This window comes from Microtus ochrogaster, unplaced genomic scaffold, assembly GCF_000317375.1.
Source record: "Microtus ochrogaster isolate Prairie Vole_2 unplaced genomic scaffold, MicOch1.0 UNK115, whole genome shotgun sequence".
NCBI classification, from domain to species: Eukaryota; Metazoa; Chordata; class Mammalia; order Rodentia; family Cricetidae; genus Microtus; species Microtus ochrogaster.
Window position 1 is genome coordinate 754,702 of NW_004949213.1, and position 21,613 is coordinate 776,314.

At 50.7% G+C, this 21,613-nt stretch overlaps 1 protein-coding gene across 4 annotated transcripts in view; it reads left to right on the forward strand.

Annotated features, from left to right (window-relative positions):
• The first annotated feature begins 372 nt into the window (after nucleotides 1-372).
• Nucleotides 373-21,613, forward strand: part of Akt2 (AKT serine/threonine kinase 2) — a 49,154-nt gene continuing 27,913 nt past the window's right edge. The window contains exons 1-2 of one of the 4 annotated variants that reach the window (XM_005371598.2): nucleotides 373-462; nucleotides 15,847-15,977. In XM_005371598.2, coding sequence (XP_005371655.1) covers nucleotides 15,932-15,977 — 46 coding nt within the window. In that variant the 5' untranslated portion in view covers nucleotides 373-462; nucleotides 15,847-15,931. Of the gene's footprint in view, nucleotides 463-9,886; nucleotides 10,008-12,891; nucleotides 12,977-14,756; nucleotides 14,913-15,846; nucleotides 15,978-21,613 lie in introns of those variants that run through there. The other 3 variants (XM_013355345.2, XM_005371599.3, XM_026778235.1) reach the window with 3 other exon arrangements.

Below are 21,613 nucleotides of genomic sequence, written 5' to 3' on the forward strand. Positions count from 1 at the left end.
GAGGAACGCAAAAGAAGAGTAAAACGAGATCAAAGCGTATGTAAATAAGGCCCTTGGACTGCCGGGAAATAATCACTTTGGGCCTTCGGGGAAAGCCAACGTTGGCAGACTACTGCGCGTGCGTAACCCTCTCCCTCCGCCTCCAGAACTCTAAAAAGACTCTAAAAAGAAAACACTAAAACCCCCACGACGGGCGTTGCTTAAGATGTACGCAGGCGCGCTGCTGTGAGCCCGCCTCCTCCTCGTCCCTGCGCTTGCGGTCTGATGTTTTCTGAGGCCAGGCCCTCGGTCTCCTTACGTCAGTTCCTGTTTGTGGCTGGAAAAGGCGGTATTTCCGGCCAGCGGGTGGGAGGGGGCGGTCAATCACTTCCGCCAGCTAATATTAGGAGCGGGAGCGAGCACAGCGTGGCGATGGGCGGGGGTAGAGCCCCGCCGGAGAGGCTGGGCGGCCGCCGGTGACAGGTGAGTGCGCCAGCGCGTGTCCCCAAGTGCCCTCCCCTCCGCGATGGTCGCGTCCTGGCCCCCCGCGGGGCCGCGCTGGGCCGTACCACCGGTGCCCGCCGGGCGGGGACCACGGACCTAGAGGCTCCCCCCCCCTTCCGGAACTGAGTGGGGGCGGCTGCTCCGGGGCTCAGGGATCGGCCCGGAGGGACGGGGGTGTGGGCGGCGGTCCGTACCACTGCGGCGGCGGGGGGAGCTCGCTCAGTGTGCGCGGGCCGGGGGCTGTCGGGGAAGACAGCTCCCGCTGTACCGTGCCGGCCGTCCAGCTTTGAGGCGGCACCCCTTGTCAAGTGTAGAGGGTTGTGCCGCTGGGGTGGTTTGGGAGCCGTTCCTGTAGTGCACTTAGAGGGATGGGAGCTTCTGGAGAGGAGTCTTAACAGGGGTGGCCGCGATGGGGCCGTCAGGGTAGTACCACGTAGGCAGGCGAGAGCCGCCTTTAGTATCAAGAGGAGAGCAGGGTCGGAATGATTATCATATCACTGGCTGCTGGGAGGCCTGGATGAGTGTTAGGAGGCGTACTTTTGGGGGTGTGATGCCGAGTGGGCGATGAGTGCATTCTGCTTCCTGTAATGTGCAGGAGGTGGGCGTTTACACACAGCTCAGGCTTTATCGGACTTCTTAATGACTTGAGGAGAACGGGATCGTAACTTGGGTGCCCTTTATCACGGGACTGTCCGCTTTCCACGCCAGAACCCCTCCCAGATTATTTCTCTTTAAGGTGTGTGGGACATCCTTTGGCAAATTCTTTCCTTCCGGGGGTGGAGATGTGTCTTAGAAGTCACTGAAGTTTTCTGATCTCTAGTCTGGCTCCCTAGTAGAAAAGGGAGGGGCTGTCGGGCTTGGATTTAAGGAGCTGTATCTCTGGACCTGCTTGTCACCTTTTGGGAGGAAGGTGTGTTTTGAGGGACAGCTCTCCTACATAGCAAGGTGACTGGGGGACGACTTGATTCTCAGAATTTGGGAACCCTATTTCTCTCATTTGGAGACCTTTTGGGTTCTGGTGACAGACCTCTGCTGAAAGAATACAGGGTTCAGAGAAGCAGTTTAGAGTTCAGGTACTGCCTGCTGTTGTGGGCATGGATGTTAAGGGGTCTATATCAGCCCAGACCACAAAAGTTTCTCCATCTCTGGCCACGTGGCTGCTCGTGCCTCCCTGTTACCAGCTCAACCTCAGGTCCTCTTTACGCTCCTACTAGTTGAGTGATAACAGTTGGTCTGGTGAGCTTTGTTTTCCCAGCTGTTCCTTTCTGCAGGGGCCCGAGGGGACTTTGAGGGGAGAGCACTTCACCCAACTTGGTCTCTCCTAGGGAGGAAGGCTGCTTTATGTTGCTTGGTGTTGTTAGGTTCACCACAGATCTAGGTTTTCATTGTGTTCCCTATGCAGCGAACCCCAGAAATGTGTGGTCAGTGTCCCTGTTCCTTAGGTCAGCCTGTGACCTTGGCTTGCCCTGTAACCTTTGCCTTAGGTCTAGATTTCTTGGAGGACTGGCTGCAGTCCCTGATTGACCTAGCTGGCCAGACTGCTGGTATGATCCAGGGAGCAGACAGAAGCCATTGCTCTCTAGCATCGGTGTCTATGCTGACTGGCTCCCATGTGTCCTGGTTTCCAGAGAGGCAGTGGCTACTCTCTAGGGTTTTCCTCTACTAGGGATGTGCTTATCTGGTCCCTCTCCTGGTAGCATTAGAAGCTTTGCCGGGTAGAGTTAACAGGAGCAATTAAAGTAATGAGCATGAAATTGATGGCTGACCTTCACTCAGGACGTTCAGCGAGCCACACTGTGCGGGATGCCTGGTATCCTAGAGTAGCAGACCCTGTTGTCATGCTCTCCTTTTTAACTGAGGAAACTGAGGCACAGGGGCCCACCGTTTCTAGATAGTAAGTAGCATGTGTTTTTGAGTATTCCCATCATGCTAGCTATGTGATAGGCCTTTTGCACACGGCTTCATTAAGTCTCAAAACATACCTACAGTTGTGTCTATAGAGACCTAAGAGTGAGTTAGGAATGTTATGTCCTTGTCGCAGGGAAGGCAACTGAGGCACTGAGCTATGGTGGCCTTTGTTTGTGACTACCCACTGTGCCCAGCCTTGGTCTTGTGGGTTTATATAGTGTTTTGGTTTTTTCCCCCAAAGTCAGAAATTGAGGCCTGAAGGAGGAGGTGCTTGCTTCCAGGTCTTCTCAGAGCTCTTGGAGGCCCGGCTGGGATTCAGATAGACACGGATTACTTGGGCTCTCGTGCTATGTCCTATTTGCTCAAGAGGTCCCACGCGGGAGTGGGTCTCTGCCCTCTTGGCTCTTCTCCTGGGAAGCTGCTTTCTCCCCTAGCTGGGGTCCTTTGAATGGTCAGCATTTCTGGACTTGCTGGAGGAACCTGGGGACAGCGCTGAGTTAGGCTTCTTTTAACCCTGGGCACATGTGTGCTGGGACAGTAGGAGCTGGCAGGAGAGCCATGAGGGGAGGTGGTGACGGCTGCTGTGGACCCCCCTGCTACATTAGACGCAGGAGGAGGATCTCTTCTGGCTGTGTGATAGGGCTACCGTGTTCACCTCATGCAGTGGGCTCCAAAAAGCACCCGCCTCCAGTTCCTGTAAGGAGGCAGGGTTAATTGATAGAAAACTTCTCCCGTAGTGCCAACCATGGTAGTCTCTGTGCACACTCAGAACCTGTCAGGGGACTGAGGCTCCTGCCTCATTCATCCCCTACTTCTGATTCCATCAGGTGTCTAGAGATTCAGCTCTGTCCAGTCTCCACCCAGACATTCAGTGTCCTGGTTCCCAACTTCCGTAAAGAATTGTGTTAGGCTGGCAAGATGGCTCAGTGGGTAAGGGCTCTTTCTGTGCAGGCCTTGCAATCTGAGTTCAATCCTCAGAGCCTGCATAAAGGTGCAAGGTAAGAACCAGCTCCACAGAGTTGCTCTCTGTCCTTCACAAGCACGTCACAGCATGCCCCCCCCCAACTGTGCACACATACATACACAGTAATAAATCCAGTTTTCAAAAAGGCTGTGGTGTACTTCTGAGCACAGGTGCTGCTTGTGTGGCTTTGAGTGGGTGCTTCAGCCTTCTCAACGCCTCTCCTTACATGAGCCAGGGAGGATACTGCTAGCTTTTCTGTGTAGACAGAGTGATGGCCAGGTGGCCTAACAAATTATGCTTGATGTTACTGCTGCTAGGACTCAGGGCCCTAGCCAGTTTGTAGAAGCTTGTCAGAGGGTATCGGAAAGGTAGGGCAGACGTTAGCCTCTCTCCCAGATGCTGAGATGCACTGGCATATAGTCAAGTAAGCTAAGAAGTATGGCCCCTTGCCTCTGCTCATGTAGTTACTGCCTTCCATGGCACAGATTCTGGATCCTTTCCAGAGTTCCAGGTTGGGTGCTTACCTTTGTGTGCTTTTATTGATTCCCTACCACAGCCCTGGTATGGTGGGAAGGGTGGGAGCGGGCAGGATTTTGCATAGGTGGAGATACTGGAGTATTGCAGAGTCCCTATTCTGTCGGATGTGGTGCTGCACAGGAGGCAGAGGCTGATGGGTTTCTAAGTTCTAGGACAGCCTGATCTACATAGTAGGTTCCAGGCTAGCCGGGGCTACATTGAAAGTTTCCATCTACAAAACAGAAGACCTTTGTGAGGGAGACTGACAGGGTAAGAGGAGTGGAGTGGCTGCTAGGTGGTCAATTTGGATGAGGTGTTGGGAGCCATCTGGAACTTCTTTAGATGTAGTAGCAGGGATGGGCTCTGATCTAGGTAAGGTGGGACAAGCGTGTGGGTGAGAGGCCGACAGTCTGGGAGCAGCAGGGAGACCACGGGGTGGAGGTGTGGTGGGAGGATGAGCTTGGTGAGGTTAGGGACGCACCACAGGGAAAGAGGCCTAGAGGCCTGCATGAGTGGGTGAGTGCTGCTTCCTCAGCCTGGGAAGGAATTTGGAGTCTATGAGGATTTACTTAGTTGGTGGTGACTTTGGCCTTGGAGGTTTTCAAGCTTCTGCCTGGGGCTGGGTACTGTTTCACAGGCCTCCCACTTCCCCCTTGAGAGAATAGCTGCCTCACAACTGCTTTGGTGGAGACCCGCTGGTTGCCTCCCTTTCCTGTGGTTTCACACGATGTTCCCCAGGGTCATGGCTGTTACATTTAGGGATTGAGGTGGGGACTCAATGGGCTGACTTGTCTAAGCATCTCTAACTAGCCTAGCCAGCTTCTGTTGCTAAGTAACAGTGTGAATGACTGTCACACCAACAGGAAGGGTCCTTGTCATAGTCTGCCCACTGCTTCTCCACTTGCCCCCAAAGTTGGAAGGAACAGGTCTTGGGCCTCACCTTCTATAGTAAAAACAGGGACGGCTGACAGTATCACAGCATAGCAGGTTAGGGTTGATGTTATGAGCGCAAGATAAATGGAGGCCAGGGAAAGTGTGATACTATTTAGTCTAAATTAGGTGGTCAAGGGGGCCTTCCTTAATAAGATTGACTTGTGACCTCAGCCTAGAGTATCATGATGGAGTCACGACAGGCCCTGGGTGAAAACCTTAAGGATGGAAGGAATTGGCTCTGGCTGTCTCTTAATGGTCCTGAAAGTCCTTGTACCTCTGTTAGGTCCTCAAGTGGAAGAGAATCAGGTGCTGTGTTTGTATGGTTTGGCTCCAGGATCCCCTCAGCATAAAGGTGCTTAGTGGCCCTATGAGGGTGTCTTCTAGTCTGGCTCATGAGCCTCATTCCTAAGGCTTGGTGCTGTAGCAGCAGCAGCCCTGCTGTGCTTTCCAAGGCTTGATCTGGAGAGAATGGAGTGGAACTTCTTGGGGAATCTATGCAGACCCCAGCGATTAGGGATGGGAAGAAGCATCTTCTGTGGTCAATCTCAGTCAGGCCTCTGGAGAACCTACGACCACCCTTCTGTGGGCCTCTTTAGCTTCCTGGAACTCTGTTCAGAAGGCCCTCCGCCACCAGGCCTCCGGGCTGCATGGTAGGGTGGTTCCGTGGCAGACGCTCTGGACAGCCAGCCAAGCAACGAGAGGCCCAGCTGGGGGAGACAGCCAAGGAGCAGGACCAAGAGGGAGGGAGGACTGCAGGGTGGGATCTCAGCCTGCTCCTTTGGGGCAGGACCCACTGCCAGCTCAGCACCCACAGCAGGGCCTGGGCTCTGGGTGGGCGGTGCAAGGAAAGGCTCCGTGTCAGAGGTCCCTTCTGCAGGCTCCTGGAGCCCAGCTGCCCTGGCCGGGAAGCTCAGCTACAGATGTTTCTGAGGGTGAGGTCAGAAATCCAAGCCGTTCTCCATTTGCCACCTCGATGGCCTTCCTGGATGTGGTGGGGCTGCTGCCACTGCTGCTGTCTGCCCAGACCTATCCTTGGGCTCATTTTCTGCTAGTGATTGGACGTGGGGTGGCTAATAGAGAGCCCCCCATTTAGTATTTTAAGGTTGCACCTGGGTTCATTCTCTGAGGCGCAGTTTGTTCAACTAAATGTGGAAATGTTCCTGCACAATCCTGGGAGCTTTCAGGAAGCTGATGTATAAGAAAGCACAGCCTGCTGAGAAGATGCTTGACTGACTGAGCTGCTGGCTGCTGTGGTTCGTGGCATCTGAGAACTTAGAAGGCCTCTGGGGTGGGCTCAGAGTTTTGGAAGTTTTGGGAGCATAGGGCCTGATGAACTATGATGCCGATACACTGAGTTCCTGTGTGTGCCCTGTGCATTAGCACTGTGCCCATGCATAGCATCCTGGGGCATGGGAAGGGCTCTTGATTCCAGTTAGTAGATGAGACACTGAGGCACCCAATCATATGTAGCATGTTTGGCTTATTTGGTTGTGTGTGGTGTAGTCACTTGAGTTTTTTGGGTGAGTGTGCCCATGTCGGGTCTTCTGTAATTTGCTGCCTTATTGCCTTCAGACAAGATCTCTTGCAGAACCCAGAGCCTGTTTCATGTAGGCTGGTCAGTGAGCTCCGGGAAGTCTCTTGTCTCTACCTCCTCCCACCCCCGTGCTGGTGTTAAAGTTTTATGTGTGTGAGTGTTTTGCCTGTATATATGTCTGTGTACTATATATGTGCCTAGTGCTTTTGGAGGCCAGAAAAAGGGTGAGATCACTTGGAACTGGAGTGACAGATGGTTGTAGCCTGCTGTGAGTGAGTGTGTGTGCACAGCATGCATATGTGTGTTTGAGACAGCTGAGGTCTGCAGGATGTCAGAGACGATGAGCACTGGCCAGGGCATGGGAGGGAGCAATGTGAGAAGGGTCATGGCTCTGTCTCTTGGGAGCAAAGACAAGACAGTTGCAGGCTTATGGGTCTGATGGCAGCAGTCTGGTTCCTTCAATTGTATGTATCTTAGCTATTGGGTACTCTAAATACTTCCCATCTTTACTACTTTTTTTAAAAAAAATGTTTATTTATTTATTTATTATGCATATAATATTCTGTCTGTGTGTATGTCTACAGGCCAGAAGAGGGCACAGACCTCATGACAGATGGTTGTGAGCCACCATGTGGTTGCCAGGAATTGAACTCAGGCCCTTTGGAAGAGCAGGCAATGCTCTTAACCACTGAGCCATCTCTCCAGCCCCTCTTTACTTCTTTTCTATCAGCTGTCGTTCCTATGGGCCCGTGGAAAGGAAGGCTGTGGTATAGCCTATTTGACTGAGTACCTGCGCTGCTACACTCGAGGCAGAATGGACCATTCGCAGCCCTTCACCATGCCTGTTTCAGGCCCACAGGTCTCCATCTCTTTCCTAGGGAGAACCAAAGCCTTCAGAGATGCCAGGCCTGGCTCAGTGGTTTTGTTTTTTGTTTTTGTTTTTTCTCAGCGCAGAGCCTCAGGTCCTGCAAGGAATGCTCTTCTCCCAGCTTTCCATGTGGCTTATCTGGTTCACATTTTTGCTCAGATGCTACTATTTCCATGCGGCTTCCTGTGTCCTTTCTTTGGTCTTCTGTACACTGCCTTTCTCCTTGATACTGGACACTTGGAATATGCTGTATAATTTTTCTTACTTATTTTGCTCTCTCCTCCCATAGCAGGGGTTCTGGTCACAGATGCATCCTGGGTGCCAGTGTTGGCACAGAGGACACCTTATTTAGGGATCTGGTAAATGTTGAGTATTTGGTTTTTTCTTTCCTTAGGGGTCTAGAACACAAAATCTGTGGTTCCAGTTGCTATCCCTCCTGGGATAAATTAAAGTTCTAGTGTTGGCTCTGTGATGAGTAGGGCTTAGAGTTGGAAACAGTGGGGACCTGGGCAGGCTCTGTCTGCCGCGCACACCGCCTATCTGCACTCTATGCGCTACCATACAGTTCGTGAGCTACCGAGATTTGGGCAAGGGGCTGGAGGTTGAAACGCAAAGACTCACAGAGACATGGACCTCTAGTCGCTGGTAAGAAGCCCCTCTATTCAATAGCACAATGGAGTCTTATATACCCCACAGTCAAGTGGGCCAACAGGTGAAAACCTTATCCTCTGATCCTCAAGGCCAAGGCAACACGTGCTCGTTAAGCAGAGCTGGTAAACAACTTTGACACAGCTTTCAGTGACTCAAATCAGAGGAAAGTAAAGATCTCTAGCAGGGAAGAGCAGCTGGAGGCCAGGACTCCAAATGGTCCCAACATCTGTCCCTGCCTCATGCAGCTCCTGGGCCAGCAGAGGAAGCGATATTGCCAGAGGCTACTAGAGTTGCATTTTGTGAGGGAGAGGCAGGCTGAGCTATGCCTGTCAGTGCCCTCGTCCTGGTAGGAGGCGTTCAGGGCAAGTTTCCATGAAGAATGGAGGATTGGGCTGAGAGAGTATGGCGAACAACATCCTGGCTAGAGGAAAGAGCATGTGCAAAGGCCTGGGTGAGAGCAGATGCTTCAAGAGACCCAGAAAGGTTGGTCTGTGAGGCTGCAGTTCAGAGGGCGGGCTGAGGCAGGTGGTCTTCACAGCCTCTGTAGGGGCCTGGTGTGTTCTATGTGTGCCTGGAAGTGGCCCCGTGTACTGTCGGCTGTGCTTGGAGAAGCCCACTGAGTGCAGCTGGTGTTCTTGGTTTGTTTGGGGATCATGGCTAGGCAGACCGGAATACTTGACATGATTTCTGGGGGTGCAGTGAGGGGAAGGTGTGTGTGTTGGGGGAGGTGGTGGAAAAGATGAGGAAATCTGTTCTGGGCTTATTCTTGTCCCAGTCTCCGGCAGCTGCCCACACCTTCATCCTGCCTTCAATCCTACCTACTTCAGGAGACAGATGGGGTGGGTGAGGGATGTGTGACAAAGAAGAAAGTTAAGTCTTAAATGCCACCATCTCACCAAGGAGGTGGAATAGGTAAAAATTTCCACGGTCAGAAATACCCAGTGTCTCCGCCCACCAGAGGGAATAATAGTAACAGCTGACCCCTGCAGCTGCCGCTTTGGGAAGTGTTGAGTTTGCATCCTGAGGCCTACTGAGTCCCACACCTGGAACTGTGGGCGCAGTTCTTCTGACTCCTTTTTCTGTGCGTGTGACACTTAAGCACCTGCCTCTTCAGGCTCTAAAGCTCAGGACAGGAGCTCTGTACTGAGCCTACATCTACTTTTCTAAAATGCCTCCATTAAATTAAGATGTCCAGGCCAGTCTTAAAAATACACAAAAACACTGTGTATAGCAGTCTTTCTCTCCCTCTTTCTTGTGCCATATGCTGGGCAAGCATGCTACCACTAAGCCATTGTCCTTAACCCTCCTGGTAGCTGTTATTTTGAGACTGGGTCTCACTAAGTCCAGGACAGGCCTTGAACTCCCTGTAGGACAGGAGACCCTGCGCTTGTGATCCTCTGGCTTCAGCGTCATGTGTGTCTGGGATTATAAGCCTGTGTCACCAAACCTGGCTTTGGCACAGTATTTCTGGGTTGTTGTTTTTGTTGTTGTTATTGTGGTATGTGTGTGTGCGTGCATGCATGTCCCATGCTGTGCACGTGGAATTCAAAAGACACCTTGTGTGAGTTGGGTTTCTCTACCATGTGGGTCCTAGGAACAGAACCCAGGTTGTCTAGCTTGATATAAGTGCCTTCACCTACTAAACTGTCTTAACCAAGAAATTAGTACCCTTGTGGTACCCACCCACAAGAGGGTGAATAGACAAACTAGGGAAAATGTCCAAATACAAAGGGCCACAGTGCTAAAAGTACAGGAGACCCAGAAAAAGAAACCAAACACGAAGTAACTGGCGAGGCAGGCTGACTCCACTTGCTGGTTAGGGACCCCTCTCTCCTGTGCAACTGCAGTGAGGTCAGGGAAGGACTGTGAAGGCGGGAGTGGCTGCACTGAGGAGGACCAGCGTGGGAGGACACATGTGAGCCTGTAGTGCTCCCTTGTGAGCCCACCGTCCTGCTTTACCTTTGTGCTCTTACTGCATTTGGGAAAGTGACTTTCTCTGCACTCTATCACAGCAAATTGCCATATAGAAGAACTCCAGTTTGGGAGTTGAGATGGAGTGGAAGAGCCCAGCCTGGCTCTCTGAGCTGCCAAAGCAGGAGTTTTCCATGTCCCGAGAAAGTGCTTGCTTCAGCTTCCCCTCTAGGAACATGGTAAGGGGGACCCCAAACCTAGGACCCAGGTTTCATTCCCAGATCTGCTGTAGCTTGGCCGTAGCAGTGAGGTCACATGTATGGTCAGCTCTGGGCAGCAGGGAGGTGATTAGAGATGGTTCCCAAGGGGATCTGGCTACAACCGGTGAGATTTATTCTGTTTTAGAGTCAAGCACGGTCACATACACACACCTGTAATCCCAGCATCTGGAAGGCTAAGGCAGAACTACCCCAAGGTTTAGGGCCAGTCTGACTACTACACAGTGAATTGGAGTTCAGCCTGGGCTATGGTATAAGACCCACTTTCAAACACACAACAAAATGTTGCAGAGTACATAGGTACCATAGACTAATTTTTTTTTTTTTTCGAGACAGGGTTTCTCTGTGGTTTTGGAGCCTGTCCTGGAACTAGCTCTGTAGACCAGGCTGGTCTCGAACTCACAGAGATCCGCCTGCCTCTGCCTCCCAAGTGCTGGGATTAAAGGCGTGCGCCACCACCGCCCAGCCCATAGACTAATCTTACATATCAAACACTCAGCAGCATTCTTTTAAGTTGTCTTTGAGAGCAAGACATGTGGTTCAGTTAGTATAATAGTGGGGCCTGAACCCAATCCCCAGACCTGTGAAAAACTCAGAGTTGGATGCTAGAGACAGGCAGATCCTTGGGGCTCACTGTGCTCAGTGAACTCTAGACCAATGAGAAACTGTCTCAAGAGAAAGGTAGACAGTGCCTGAAGATTGTACTCAAGATTGTCCTCTGACATTTACATACAATATGCATATATGCCTGCCCACAACCACACACATGAATGTGCACATACCAAATTGTCTTTAAGACATTGTATTTCCATCTGTCTAGCTCAAGTACTATCCTCAATGGTATTCACACAGAGGTCCCCTTAGAAGCCAAATACTCAGCTCTGGGTTCAGATATGAGAGGTAATTAATACATGACACCAAGGACCCGAACTGGCAGTTCATGCGCAGAGGAGCAGAATAGGGTCCACCTTGTCCTAGCTGGGGAGCCTGAGGCTTAGCAGGGTGTGAGACCTACATAGATCCCAGCACTCTGTCTACCTATCTCCACCACTCTGAGACGCGTAACCACTGAAGCCAGAGCCCTTCCACCCACAGCCTAGCCCTCCTGTGAGGCCTGCACCGTCTCCCTTAGGCCCTCCATTCCCTAAGGAGTGGTGCTTGGCTTTGACAACAGCTGTTCCTTAAGGGAAGGAAAGCCACAGGGCACACGCTAGGCTCTGTTCATGCCCCTTTGAGAAGTTCTAGACCCTTACCTCAGCGTGGGAAAGTAGAGACTCTCGCCTGTCCTAGTTGTCATTGGCTCCCCACAGCTTTGCTATGGCGGGTGCTTGATTAAAATCTGGATTTGCTGTAATTCCACAGACCTGTAATCCCAGAACTCAAAAGGCAGAGCCAAGTGGATTGCAAATTCAAATTCTTTTGGGCTATAGAGTAAGTTTTAGGCCAGTGTGGGTAATTTGAGATTATGCCTTTAAGAGTCAGAAAGAGGTTTCGGAGGTATGGCCCATTGTTCGAGTGTTTGCCTAGAATGTACAAGACCCTGGGTTGAATCCCCATTTCTGGAAGGAAAAAAAAAATCCATGAGGTGAACATATAGAGCAAAGCCTAGAAACAGCTCAATTCCCTTTGCAGCTGGCTGTGGCTTCTTACTCCCTCTGAGGTCGGTTTCCCTGCTAGACTCACAGATGGGCTCTGAGAAGCAGAACCACAAGGATCTGCACTAACCAGTGCTATTTATTTATTGGTCGGAAGCAGAGTCCTGCTGAGGCAGTGGCAGTGAAAGCCCCGTTCCATTTTGTCCCAATAAAGCCTGTCACCTACCACTGATCCAGGCCTTGCCTCCTAGAACTACTCAGAAAGCAAATCCAAAGACAATACCTGTCGTTGACAGGCAGTATTTGCTTGTGAGAATTCAGGACCAGGGGAACCTATTTCTCAGTAACTGCAGTCCGCTGTCAGCTGGTCCACTGTTACAAGATCATTTTTTTTTTGGTTTTTCGAGACAGGGTTTCTCTGTGGTTTTGGAGCCTGTCCTGGAACTAGCTCTGTAGACCAGGCTGGTCTCGAACTCACAGAGATCCGCCTGCCTCTGCCTCCCGAGTGCTGGGATTAAAGGCGTGCGCCACCACCGCCTGGCTACAAGATCATTTTGATAAAAGTTGATGATATAGAAAATGTCCATGTGCTCAAAGGAACATCTGCAAAATACTGCAGTAGGGGTGCTTGCTGGGAAACCACTAGGTTAGCCATATATTATTAAGTTTAATTGTTACTGATCGTTTTGATATGGCCTCACCATTTTGTACTCCTACAGTAGGCTACACTTGGCATTGTGAGTTTTTGAGGTGGTATTACTCTATCGCTGTATCTCCTCATAACTATTGAGATCTGTGTCTTTTGCTTAGGCGTCCTTTCCTGTGAGGGATCCTTGTTCTTGTCATCTGGCCTCCCAGGTGGCTCGTGGTTAGTCACCCGCTGCAGCCCCAGCCCTCAGCACACGCAAATGTGGGCATTCTGGGAAGCAGCAGCTATGGGTGATGGAGCCATACAAGGACTCCCTGCTGGTGTGTGATGCAGAAGGGTAGTCAGGGCAGGTCTCCACGTGCTCCTGAGTTCCACAGGCATATCCCCGGCCCTTCTGAGTGTCCTCAGCCTGCAGCTCCTCAGCGAGCAGGCCATCCCCTTGGCTGTGCTGCCTGGAATTTCATCACCGCCAGGACTGCGTCACAGACACCTCAGCTGAGGCGCCACCCTTAGTGGGAGGCCGGCTGGAGCCAGGGAGGACGCAGGGGATCTTCCAATTCCTCCCCCTGCTCTTGCCTGCCTGAGCTGCTGCTGACTTCTTAGTCGCTGAAATGAAACTGTAAAAAGTGGCTCTGGCGTGTGGAGCTGTGGCCAGGGCCCCTGCCACTCAACTGGGAGACCCCAAGGTAAATGGCTTCTCTTCGTTGAGCCTCTGTCCTCACTTGGGCATGTTACAGCCCCTCTGATAGGGTATTGGGAGCTCCAGTGCCCTGCCTAAGGCTACCAGGTTGGCCATGGCTCTCAGACTCTGAAATCCTGACCATTCTTGACCACACCTGACTGCCTTCCTGCAGCTCTGAGCAACAGCAGCTGTGGGAGGCCTGTCTGTCAGCCAGCCCTCTGCTCACACTGGGTGCTTTGGTTCTGTTTTACTGGGTCTCACATTGCTTTGGGCTTAGTTCTCCATCCCAGCCCACTAGGGCTGACCCGTGGCTGGGGACAGTTTGGTTTTTTGGTTTTGGGCCCTCAACCCTAGGCCCTGAGCTGCTCTCTGACGTTCCCTGCACTGCTCCTGCCGTAAAGCTTTCCCATCTTTTCTGACCCTGCCAGAGGGTCTTTCCACGTGCTGTTCTCTGCATTGCCTTGAATACTTGAGGCTTTGCTCATGTGCACCCTATACTACAACTAGCCAGCCCCATTCCCTACCATTTCCTCCTGATTTTTCTCCTCAGCACCTCTCTCCCTGTGACATTGTTCTGTGGGGTATGTGTGTGTTTTTCCTCTTCAGAATGTTGAGTTTTGTGAGGCCCATCATTGTGTCTATGTGATGGTCTCCAGGGTCTGGAGCCTAGGATACACTCCCAGAAGATTGGTGTTTCTGCAGCTCGGCCTGTTGGTGAGAATCAGCTCATTCATTGCATGGCAATGTCAGTGCTGGGCTGGTCCACTTTAGTAGTATTGACGGGTGTGGGGGAGTTGCCCCAAGGGTATATAACTGCACTCAATGCAACTTTGCAGATTGAGATCCGAGGGTGTACTGTTTCACTGAGGCCCCAAGGAGGGAGACTATCCAGAAGGTGTAAGCAGGAAGGCTAGAATGAATACCTGAGCAGTCCCTGTCGTGATGGTGTGCCCTTGCTTTCTTGGTTCAGGAACCACTCACGTGGCTCCTTTGCTGTAGGGAGGACTTTGTTCTGTTTTCTAAACACACTGGGGAGCTGTGAAGGGTTTGGACATGGAAGGACAAGGTCAGGTGTAAATGGAGGGATGAGAGTGAGGCAGGGGAACGTGGGAGAGGGCTGAGTAGGGAGGAGCCAAGGCTGCAGGGCCCCATGCTGAGCAGACAGCTGCTGACGTGGGACTGTAAGGCAAGTCAGCCTCGAGAGCCACAGTGAGGACTTGGGCATTTTTGCCAAGGACATGGGAGTCATGGAGGATTCTGAGCTAAGGAAAGACAGAGTCTTGGCTGTCCTGGAACTCACTCTGTAGACCAGGCTGGCCTCCAGCTCACAGAGATCCACCTGCAGCTGCCTCCCGAGTGCTGGGACTAAAGGATTGCCACCATGCTTGGCTTAAGACCGACTCACTTTTGAGGGTCCCTTTGGCTTCCGAGTTGGGGCAGGGAAGTAAGACTCGAGGAGGATGTGGACTAGGATTCTGCCAGCCAACATTAAAGGGGAAGTGGGGAGGTTGACATTGATGGGCTGTTTATGGCTGAGAGCCCTGTGCTCCTGTGTGTTTGGGTCCCCCTGTTGCTGTTTCGGCCCCACACTCCCTCATTGTCTTTGTATCTTGGAGTCCAGCTTGTGCTCTCACACCCGCCTGTCCTCCCCGTCTTTGGCCACCTTGCCTTCCCTTCGGTCCCTCCCACTTACCTCCCTCCTTCTACCCAGGGCCTGGGCAGCCTGCCACTGTCACATGCCAGGCAGTTCTGTGTCCAGCCCACCAGCTCCCATGGGGCACGAGAGAAAGCTGATGCCTATGGTGTCCCTAGAGCCAGCTGCCACTTCTCCAGGGGCCTCTGTAGCTCCTGACCTGCTGTCCGCAAATAACCCTGGGTTGGGAGAGGCAGACATAAGGCACTTTGGGCTCCATGGCCCCAGTCCAGGCCCAGGCTTCCAGGTAAGGGCCCAGCTGATGGCTGCCCACATTTGTCCTCCTCCCTCTGCTCAGGGAACCTGAGACTCAGCAGCAGCTTCGGCGTCCGTTAGTCTGTTGGCTGATAGCCCCTGAAGACAGATGCAGAGGTCTTGGAAAAGGAACCAGGCCTTTGGTCAAACCCCAGGACTGGCCTCTAGGCTTCAGACAGGTGTGTGTGCAGTAGGTTCCCTCAGGTGCCAGAGCTTCTGCGACTTCATTTATTTTCCTCATTCTTGTGGTGGGAACATGAAGGAAAAGAAAGCTGGGGATGGTACAGAACCTCCCTGTACTTGGGGGAAGCTGTTCTTAGTTTGCTTAAGGTGGCAGGTTGATTTCTAAAGAAATGAGTGCGTGCATGAGTCTGTCTGTCTTGGGGGCAGGCAGATAGATGCTGGTGGCTTTGAGCACACCCAAGGTGCCCAGGGCTGTCTGATTCATTCTCGGTTACCTCAGCACTGGGGCGTTGGGGTGAGGCAGGGGGTGGGGCTGCAGCTACCTCGCTCTCTTCCTGTCCAGCCTTAGGTGTGAAGGGAAGAGTTTGGTTTTTATGTTGCTTTTTTTTTTGTTTGTTTGTTTTTTTGAGACAGTTTCTCTGTATAACTCTGGAACCAACCTGGAACTCACTCTGTTGACCAGGCTGGCCTTGAACTCAGAGATCCACCTGCCTCTGCCACCCAGGTGCTGGGATTAAAGGCATGCGCCGACACCTGCTTGGCCTAGGGAAGAGCTCTGATGCAGAGCCTGTGCACGTTCAGCTCTTTTGTGATCCCATGTTTCTCCCTCAGGATCGGGCCCCAAGGGAAGAGCTCTTCCTGGCTCCCTGGCTATACCCGCTGCCTGGCCAGCTACAGAGCCGAAGGGCCTCAGCATCCAGGATGGGGCCCTCACCCTCACAATCCTCTCTTGTCTCTCGTAGACTGTACTGTACCCGAGGTGCCTCCTGCATGTCCTGCTGCCCTGAGCTGTCCCAAGGTAGGTGACAGCGTGTTAATGCTGCCACCATGAATGAGGTTTCTGTCATCAAAGAAGGCTGGCTCCACAAACGTGGTAAGGATTCACTTTTGCTCACCAGATTGTGTGTCTCCCTCTTGCATCCTGCTCTCCTCTAGCATCTCCAGCTCAAGGAACTATTACTCTGTGGCCCTAGCTGGACATCCTGAATGAGTCCAGAGAAGGTTTTAGGCTCGGTTTCTTTGTCAGCAATCTTATTCATACCTTCATCTTACAGGTGAAGAAACTGCGGCTTGGAAGGAGTAGTCACATAAAACTCAGATAACACAGCTAAGCCATATCGAGTCAGTGTTTATCAAATAGTCATTGATTGTAAGGTTCTGGGACCTTGTGGAAGCCATGTTCCACTTGGAGTGGAAATACAGTAAATAGACGCAGTGTCAGGTGGTGAGAAGGGCCATGTGAATGAGAGGTCAAGGGCTGGGAAGAGACAGTCTGAGGAGGTGACAGTGAATAGAGCCTGGAGGAGGAGGTGCCTGGTACCAGAGCCACAAAAATTGCCTGGAAAATGTGTCCCATGAGAGGAGCAGAATGGACAAAGTCTCACTTTGCCTGGTATTTCTAGAACACTAGCAGGAGCAGGTGAGATGGAAGCTGGGCAGCCCCACCAGCCACAGTCCTCTGTGAGGACAGGAAGCTGAGGCCCTGGTGAGGTCATGAATAGAGAGGAGACTAGACCTTGAGAGCCCAGGGTCCCCTGTGCCTGCACCAGATGCCTTGTGACACTAGGAGTTAGATAAGGAAGCAACATGTGCTGAGAGTTGGCTTTGTCACCGCTGGCCTTCAGGGCCCCTGGGCAGGAAGAAGCTGGTTCCCAGACACTTCCATTCACTCAGTGCTTAACTCATGGAGTGGCTCCTGTGTGCCAGGAGCTGTACTAGATCTTAGAATCCTCGTGGTGACATCCTGGGGCAGGTGAGGTGCCTAGGCCAACCTTTGTTGTGAATAAATCACGCAACGAGAGGAAGGTGGGTCTGAGGCTTACAGTGGAGAGCCATGCTGCATCTGGGGCTTGAGGAGGAGCAAGGGCGTCCCGTAGTTCACAGGCAGCGACATGTGGGGAACAGGACAATCAGGGTGTCCTGAGGGGAGCAAGACGGGCACATTTGAATAACAGATGACTGATGAGAACCTGTCCTGCCATCTCTGGCCACAGACACCAGCAGTCACATGGAATGGGCTGCTCCTTAGGGCCAGCAGAACAGCAGAGGAAACCCCATTTCCTGCTCCCCTACAGCAGGTGACACTCAGGGCACTCCAGCCCCATAGACTGAGCCTTGACTTTGAGACTGTCAAAAGGAGCCATTCAAACATTGACACCTGACAGATTCTGATCCTGGCCCTGCCACTTCCTTTTGATGTGACAGTGGGTGAGCTGCACCGCCCGTCTTGGGTCTGTTTTTGATTTTTTGGTATCCTAAGCAGTTTTTAGCTTTGTAGTAATCCTACATCAGCCTCCCTAGAACTGGGATGACAGGTATGCGCTTGGTCTGTGTCTGTGTGATGAATTAACAATTCAGCCGTTTGATGTCAACTCCCTTTAGGCAGGATTTTCATGTGCTGTGTTTACTATGCTGTCTTGATTGCCTCAAGAAATGTTTGACATCTAGTAGGTGTCCAGCAAACAGCTGCAGAATGAATGATTGGGATTGCATCTAATGGCAACTGTGCTCGGCTGTGTCAGTCTGCTGGACTCCTGTCCCTTGGCGGGAGTTTCCCTAGGCTCACTGGATTAAGGTTTTAGGAAGTGGGAAGGTGGCTAGGGAACCATTGAGTGCGGGGGTAGGGGTCTCTAGCCTAGACTTAGCTGACAAAGTGAGTCTTGACTCTGGCTCCTTTTAGGGCTTCATGTCTGTGTTTGTGTGTACCACACTGAGATGTGCTGAGTTGAATGGGCTGCTGGCCTGTCCTTGTCTTTTGTCTGGTCCACCTGCCTTGAATACACAGTACATATGCACAAAGGTGTACTCCTTGGCCATCTGAGTAGTAGCTGGCAGAAAGAGGGCTCTGCTGCCTCCTGATATCTGGGCATCTGTGCTAACCCATTCCCACTCTTGCTGGTTAAAATAGACATTGTACTGATTTACTCCCAGTCTGCCTGGTCTCAGGCTCTGCCCCAGGCAAGCCTGTGTTAATGAGTTTTCATGGATACTCTCTCAGAGCAGACTAGCAGCAAAAGTGATTGCTTGAAGCCTTGACACAAGGCAGTAGAGCTAAGTGAGACAGACCCTGGCCCTCTAATGCTAAACTTGACTGGGCTCAAGGCCTGGCCTGCAGTGTGTGCTGCCTCTTACTTACTCAGCAGGGTCTGGGGTATGACTAACTGGATGGTATGACTGCCACCGATCCTATTTGTGGCTTGGCTTTAGCCATCACCACCACCCTTAGGAAAGCATACTGTCTCCCCTACTGGTGTGGAGGCAGACAGCATAGTGGTCAGGGCGAGCTCTGGATTTCAGTGCCAACTGTCCCAGAGAGCCCATCATCCTATGATTCTTTTTTTTTTTTTTCCCTTTTTTCCCCCTCAAGACAGAGTTTCTCTGTAGCTTTGGAGCCTGTCTTGGAACTCGCTTTTGTAGACCAGGCTGGCCTCGAACTCACAGAGATCTGCCTGCCTCTGCCTCCCGAGTGCTAGGATTAAAGGCGTGCACCACCACCACCCTGCTCAGTCCTATGATTCTTGCCAAAAAGTGAGCCTCTCTGACCCAGTTTCATTTGACTGTGAGGATTAGACTGTGATATGGTTTTTGGTTTTGTTTTGTGTTTTTTCCTTTCTCTGTAGGCTTTTTGTTGCTAAAGTATAAAAATCACAGATAGATTAGGACCTGGGTCATTAATCACCTATGCCAGCGTCCAGATAAAAAAGCAGCAAGACAGTCCAGCACCATGTCCCACCTGAGCTGGAGCTGCTACTTTTGTAGGATATTTTGTTGTTGTTGTTGTTTGTTTTTTAAAGAATGCATGTTGCAGATCCCAGCCCAGGGCCTTGTATGTGCAAGTTCTCCAAACTGCATCCCCAGTTTGAGTTTTTCTAACATTCTTCTTTTTTTCAATTGAGGTGAAATTGCCATAATATGAAATAAACCTTTCTAACTTGTATAATTGAGTGACCTTTATACATTCGTGGTGTTAGGTGGCCACCATTTTAAAGTTCCCAAATACGTCATCACCCACAGGAAAGCCTTGAGCTCACTGAGCAGTTGGGTCTCCACCTCTTCTTGCGCACCTGCCACTTCCCAGCCATATGGACTATCTGCTCCAGACACTCGACAGCGCTGGGATCACACACTGTGGCCTTTGTGACCTGGCTTCTCCTTGGCATAGTGGTTATCTGTGTTAGACCTGTGTCAATGCTTCATCCCTTTTTTTTAAAGATATTTTTTATGTATATTTTTCTGTGTGTATGCATGCGTGTGTCTGTGGTAACCATGGAGGCCAGAAGAGGCTATCAGATCCTGTAGAGCTGCAGTTACAGGAAACTGAGCTGACCAATGTGGGTGCTAGGAACCCTACCTAGGTCCTCTGCAAGAGTGGGAAGCACTTTTTAACCACTGAGTCATCTCTCCAGCCCGTTATTCCTTTTTTTTTTTTAAATATTTATTTATTTGTTTGTTATGTATACAATATTCTATCTGTGTGTATGCCTGCAGGCCAGAAGAGGGCACCAGACCTTATTACAGATGGCTGTGAGCCACCATGTGGTTGCTGGGAATTGAACTCAGGACCTTTGGAAGAGCAGGCAATGCTCTTAACCACTGAGCTATCTCTCCAGCCCCCCCGTTATTCCTTTTTATAGACAAATAAGTGTATGGATACAGGATGTTCTTTGAACCCATCCTTTAAATATACACTGAGTTATTTCTTTCTTTTGGCAAGTATGAGTTGGTATCACTCTGAACAAAATTTTGTCTTTTTTTTTTTTTGACACAGTGTTATTTAGCCCAGAATAACTTTGAATTCCTGATTCTCCTGCCTTTGCCTCTTAAGTGTAATAAATGCTGCTACACCTAGTTCTTTTGTTTGTTTGTTTTATCATAGGTTTTAGTTTGCATTTTCTCAGTGCCCAAAATATGGGGATTACTGATATGCTTGGGCTATTTTTTTTTTTCTCAAGACAGGTTTTTTTCAGTGTAGCCCTGGCTGTCCTGAAACTCACTACGTAGACCAGGCTGGCCTTGAACTCACAGAGCTCCGCCTACTTCTGCCCCATTGTCTTTGGTGCAGTAGCTTTCCAGGTCCTTGACCTCTTTAAAACGCAGGCTCATTGTTCTCTTATTGAATTACAAAAGTTGTTTATATATTTTGGATACTGAGTGTTTTAGATACTCATAAATAAAATTAGGCCAGGTGGTTGGCTTGGCAGCAAGCTGTAGGATTCTTCTGTGTCTGCCCATAGGTTACAGGAATTACAGGCCTACCCTGCCATGCCTGGCTTTTTCAGTGCGTGCTGGCGATGCATGCGTAGTCCCCATGGTTGTGTGACAAGCACTTTTTCTGGTGAGCCGTCTCCATAGCCCCACTTACTGGAATTTGCCTTAGTTTGCTTGCTTGCTTTTTATTTGTTTGTTTTTAGGATTTATTGTTTTAGTTATATGTGGGTAGTATAAACATGTGTGCAGGTCCCCTTGCAGGCATTGGCCTCCTCGAGACCTGGAGTTATAGACAGATGTGCACCATCCGATGTGGGTGCTGGGAACTGAACTCTGATCCTTTGGAAGAGCAGCAGTGCTCCTAACCATGGAGCCATGTGTCCAGCCCTTAGTTTACTTTCTATTGCTGTGATAAAGGCCACAAACGAGCAATTTAGGAAGGAAAGGATTTATTTCAGCTTATAGTTGTAGTCTGTCCTGAAAGGAAGTCAGGGCAGGAACTAAAGTGGAGACCGTGGAGTAATGCTGCTTTGTAGCTGCTTCCCATGGCTTGCTCAGCCTGACCCTGCTCAGTGGTGGCAGTGGGATGGACCCCCCCACATTAGCTGTTAAGAATATGACCTGTAAGCTTGAGAGAAGCATTTCCTCAAGCTGAGGTTCCATCGTCCCAGGTGACCCCAGTTTGTATCACACTTACAGAAAATAAACCAGTACAGAATTTTTAATTTTTCTTTTTTGAAGAATATTTTTATTCAGCTAGGCATTGGGGCACATGTCTTTAATCTCAGCAATTAGGAGGCAGAGGCCGGCACATCTCTGAGTTTGATGCTAACCTGGTCTATAAAGTGAGTTCCTGGACAGCCAAGGCTACATAGAGAAACCCTGTCTCAGAAAATCAAAAAGAAAAAAATTTAAATTCACATTTTATGTGTATTTTGTCTGCACACATGTCTGTGTACCGTGTGTATGCAGTGCCCACAAATCCCCTGGAACTGGAATTTCACACAATTGTAAGATGCTGTGTGGGTGGTGGGAATCCAACTTGGGTTCTCTGGAAGAGCACCAGTGATCTTAATTGCTGAGACATCTCTCTAGCCCTCTTTAAAAAAATATACGTATAGCTGGACGATGGTGGTGTGTGCCTTTAATCCCAGCACTCAGGAGGCAGAGGCAGGTGAATCTCTGTGAATTTGAGACCAGCCTGGTCTACAGAGTGAGCGAGTGAGTTTCAGGACAGGCTCCAAAGCTACACAGAGAAACCTGTTTGAAAAACAAACAAGCAAAAACCCATCCCAGCCAAAC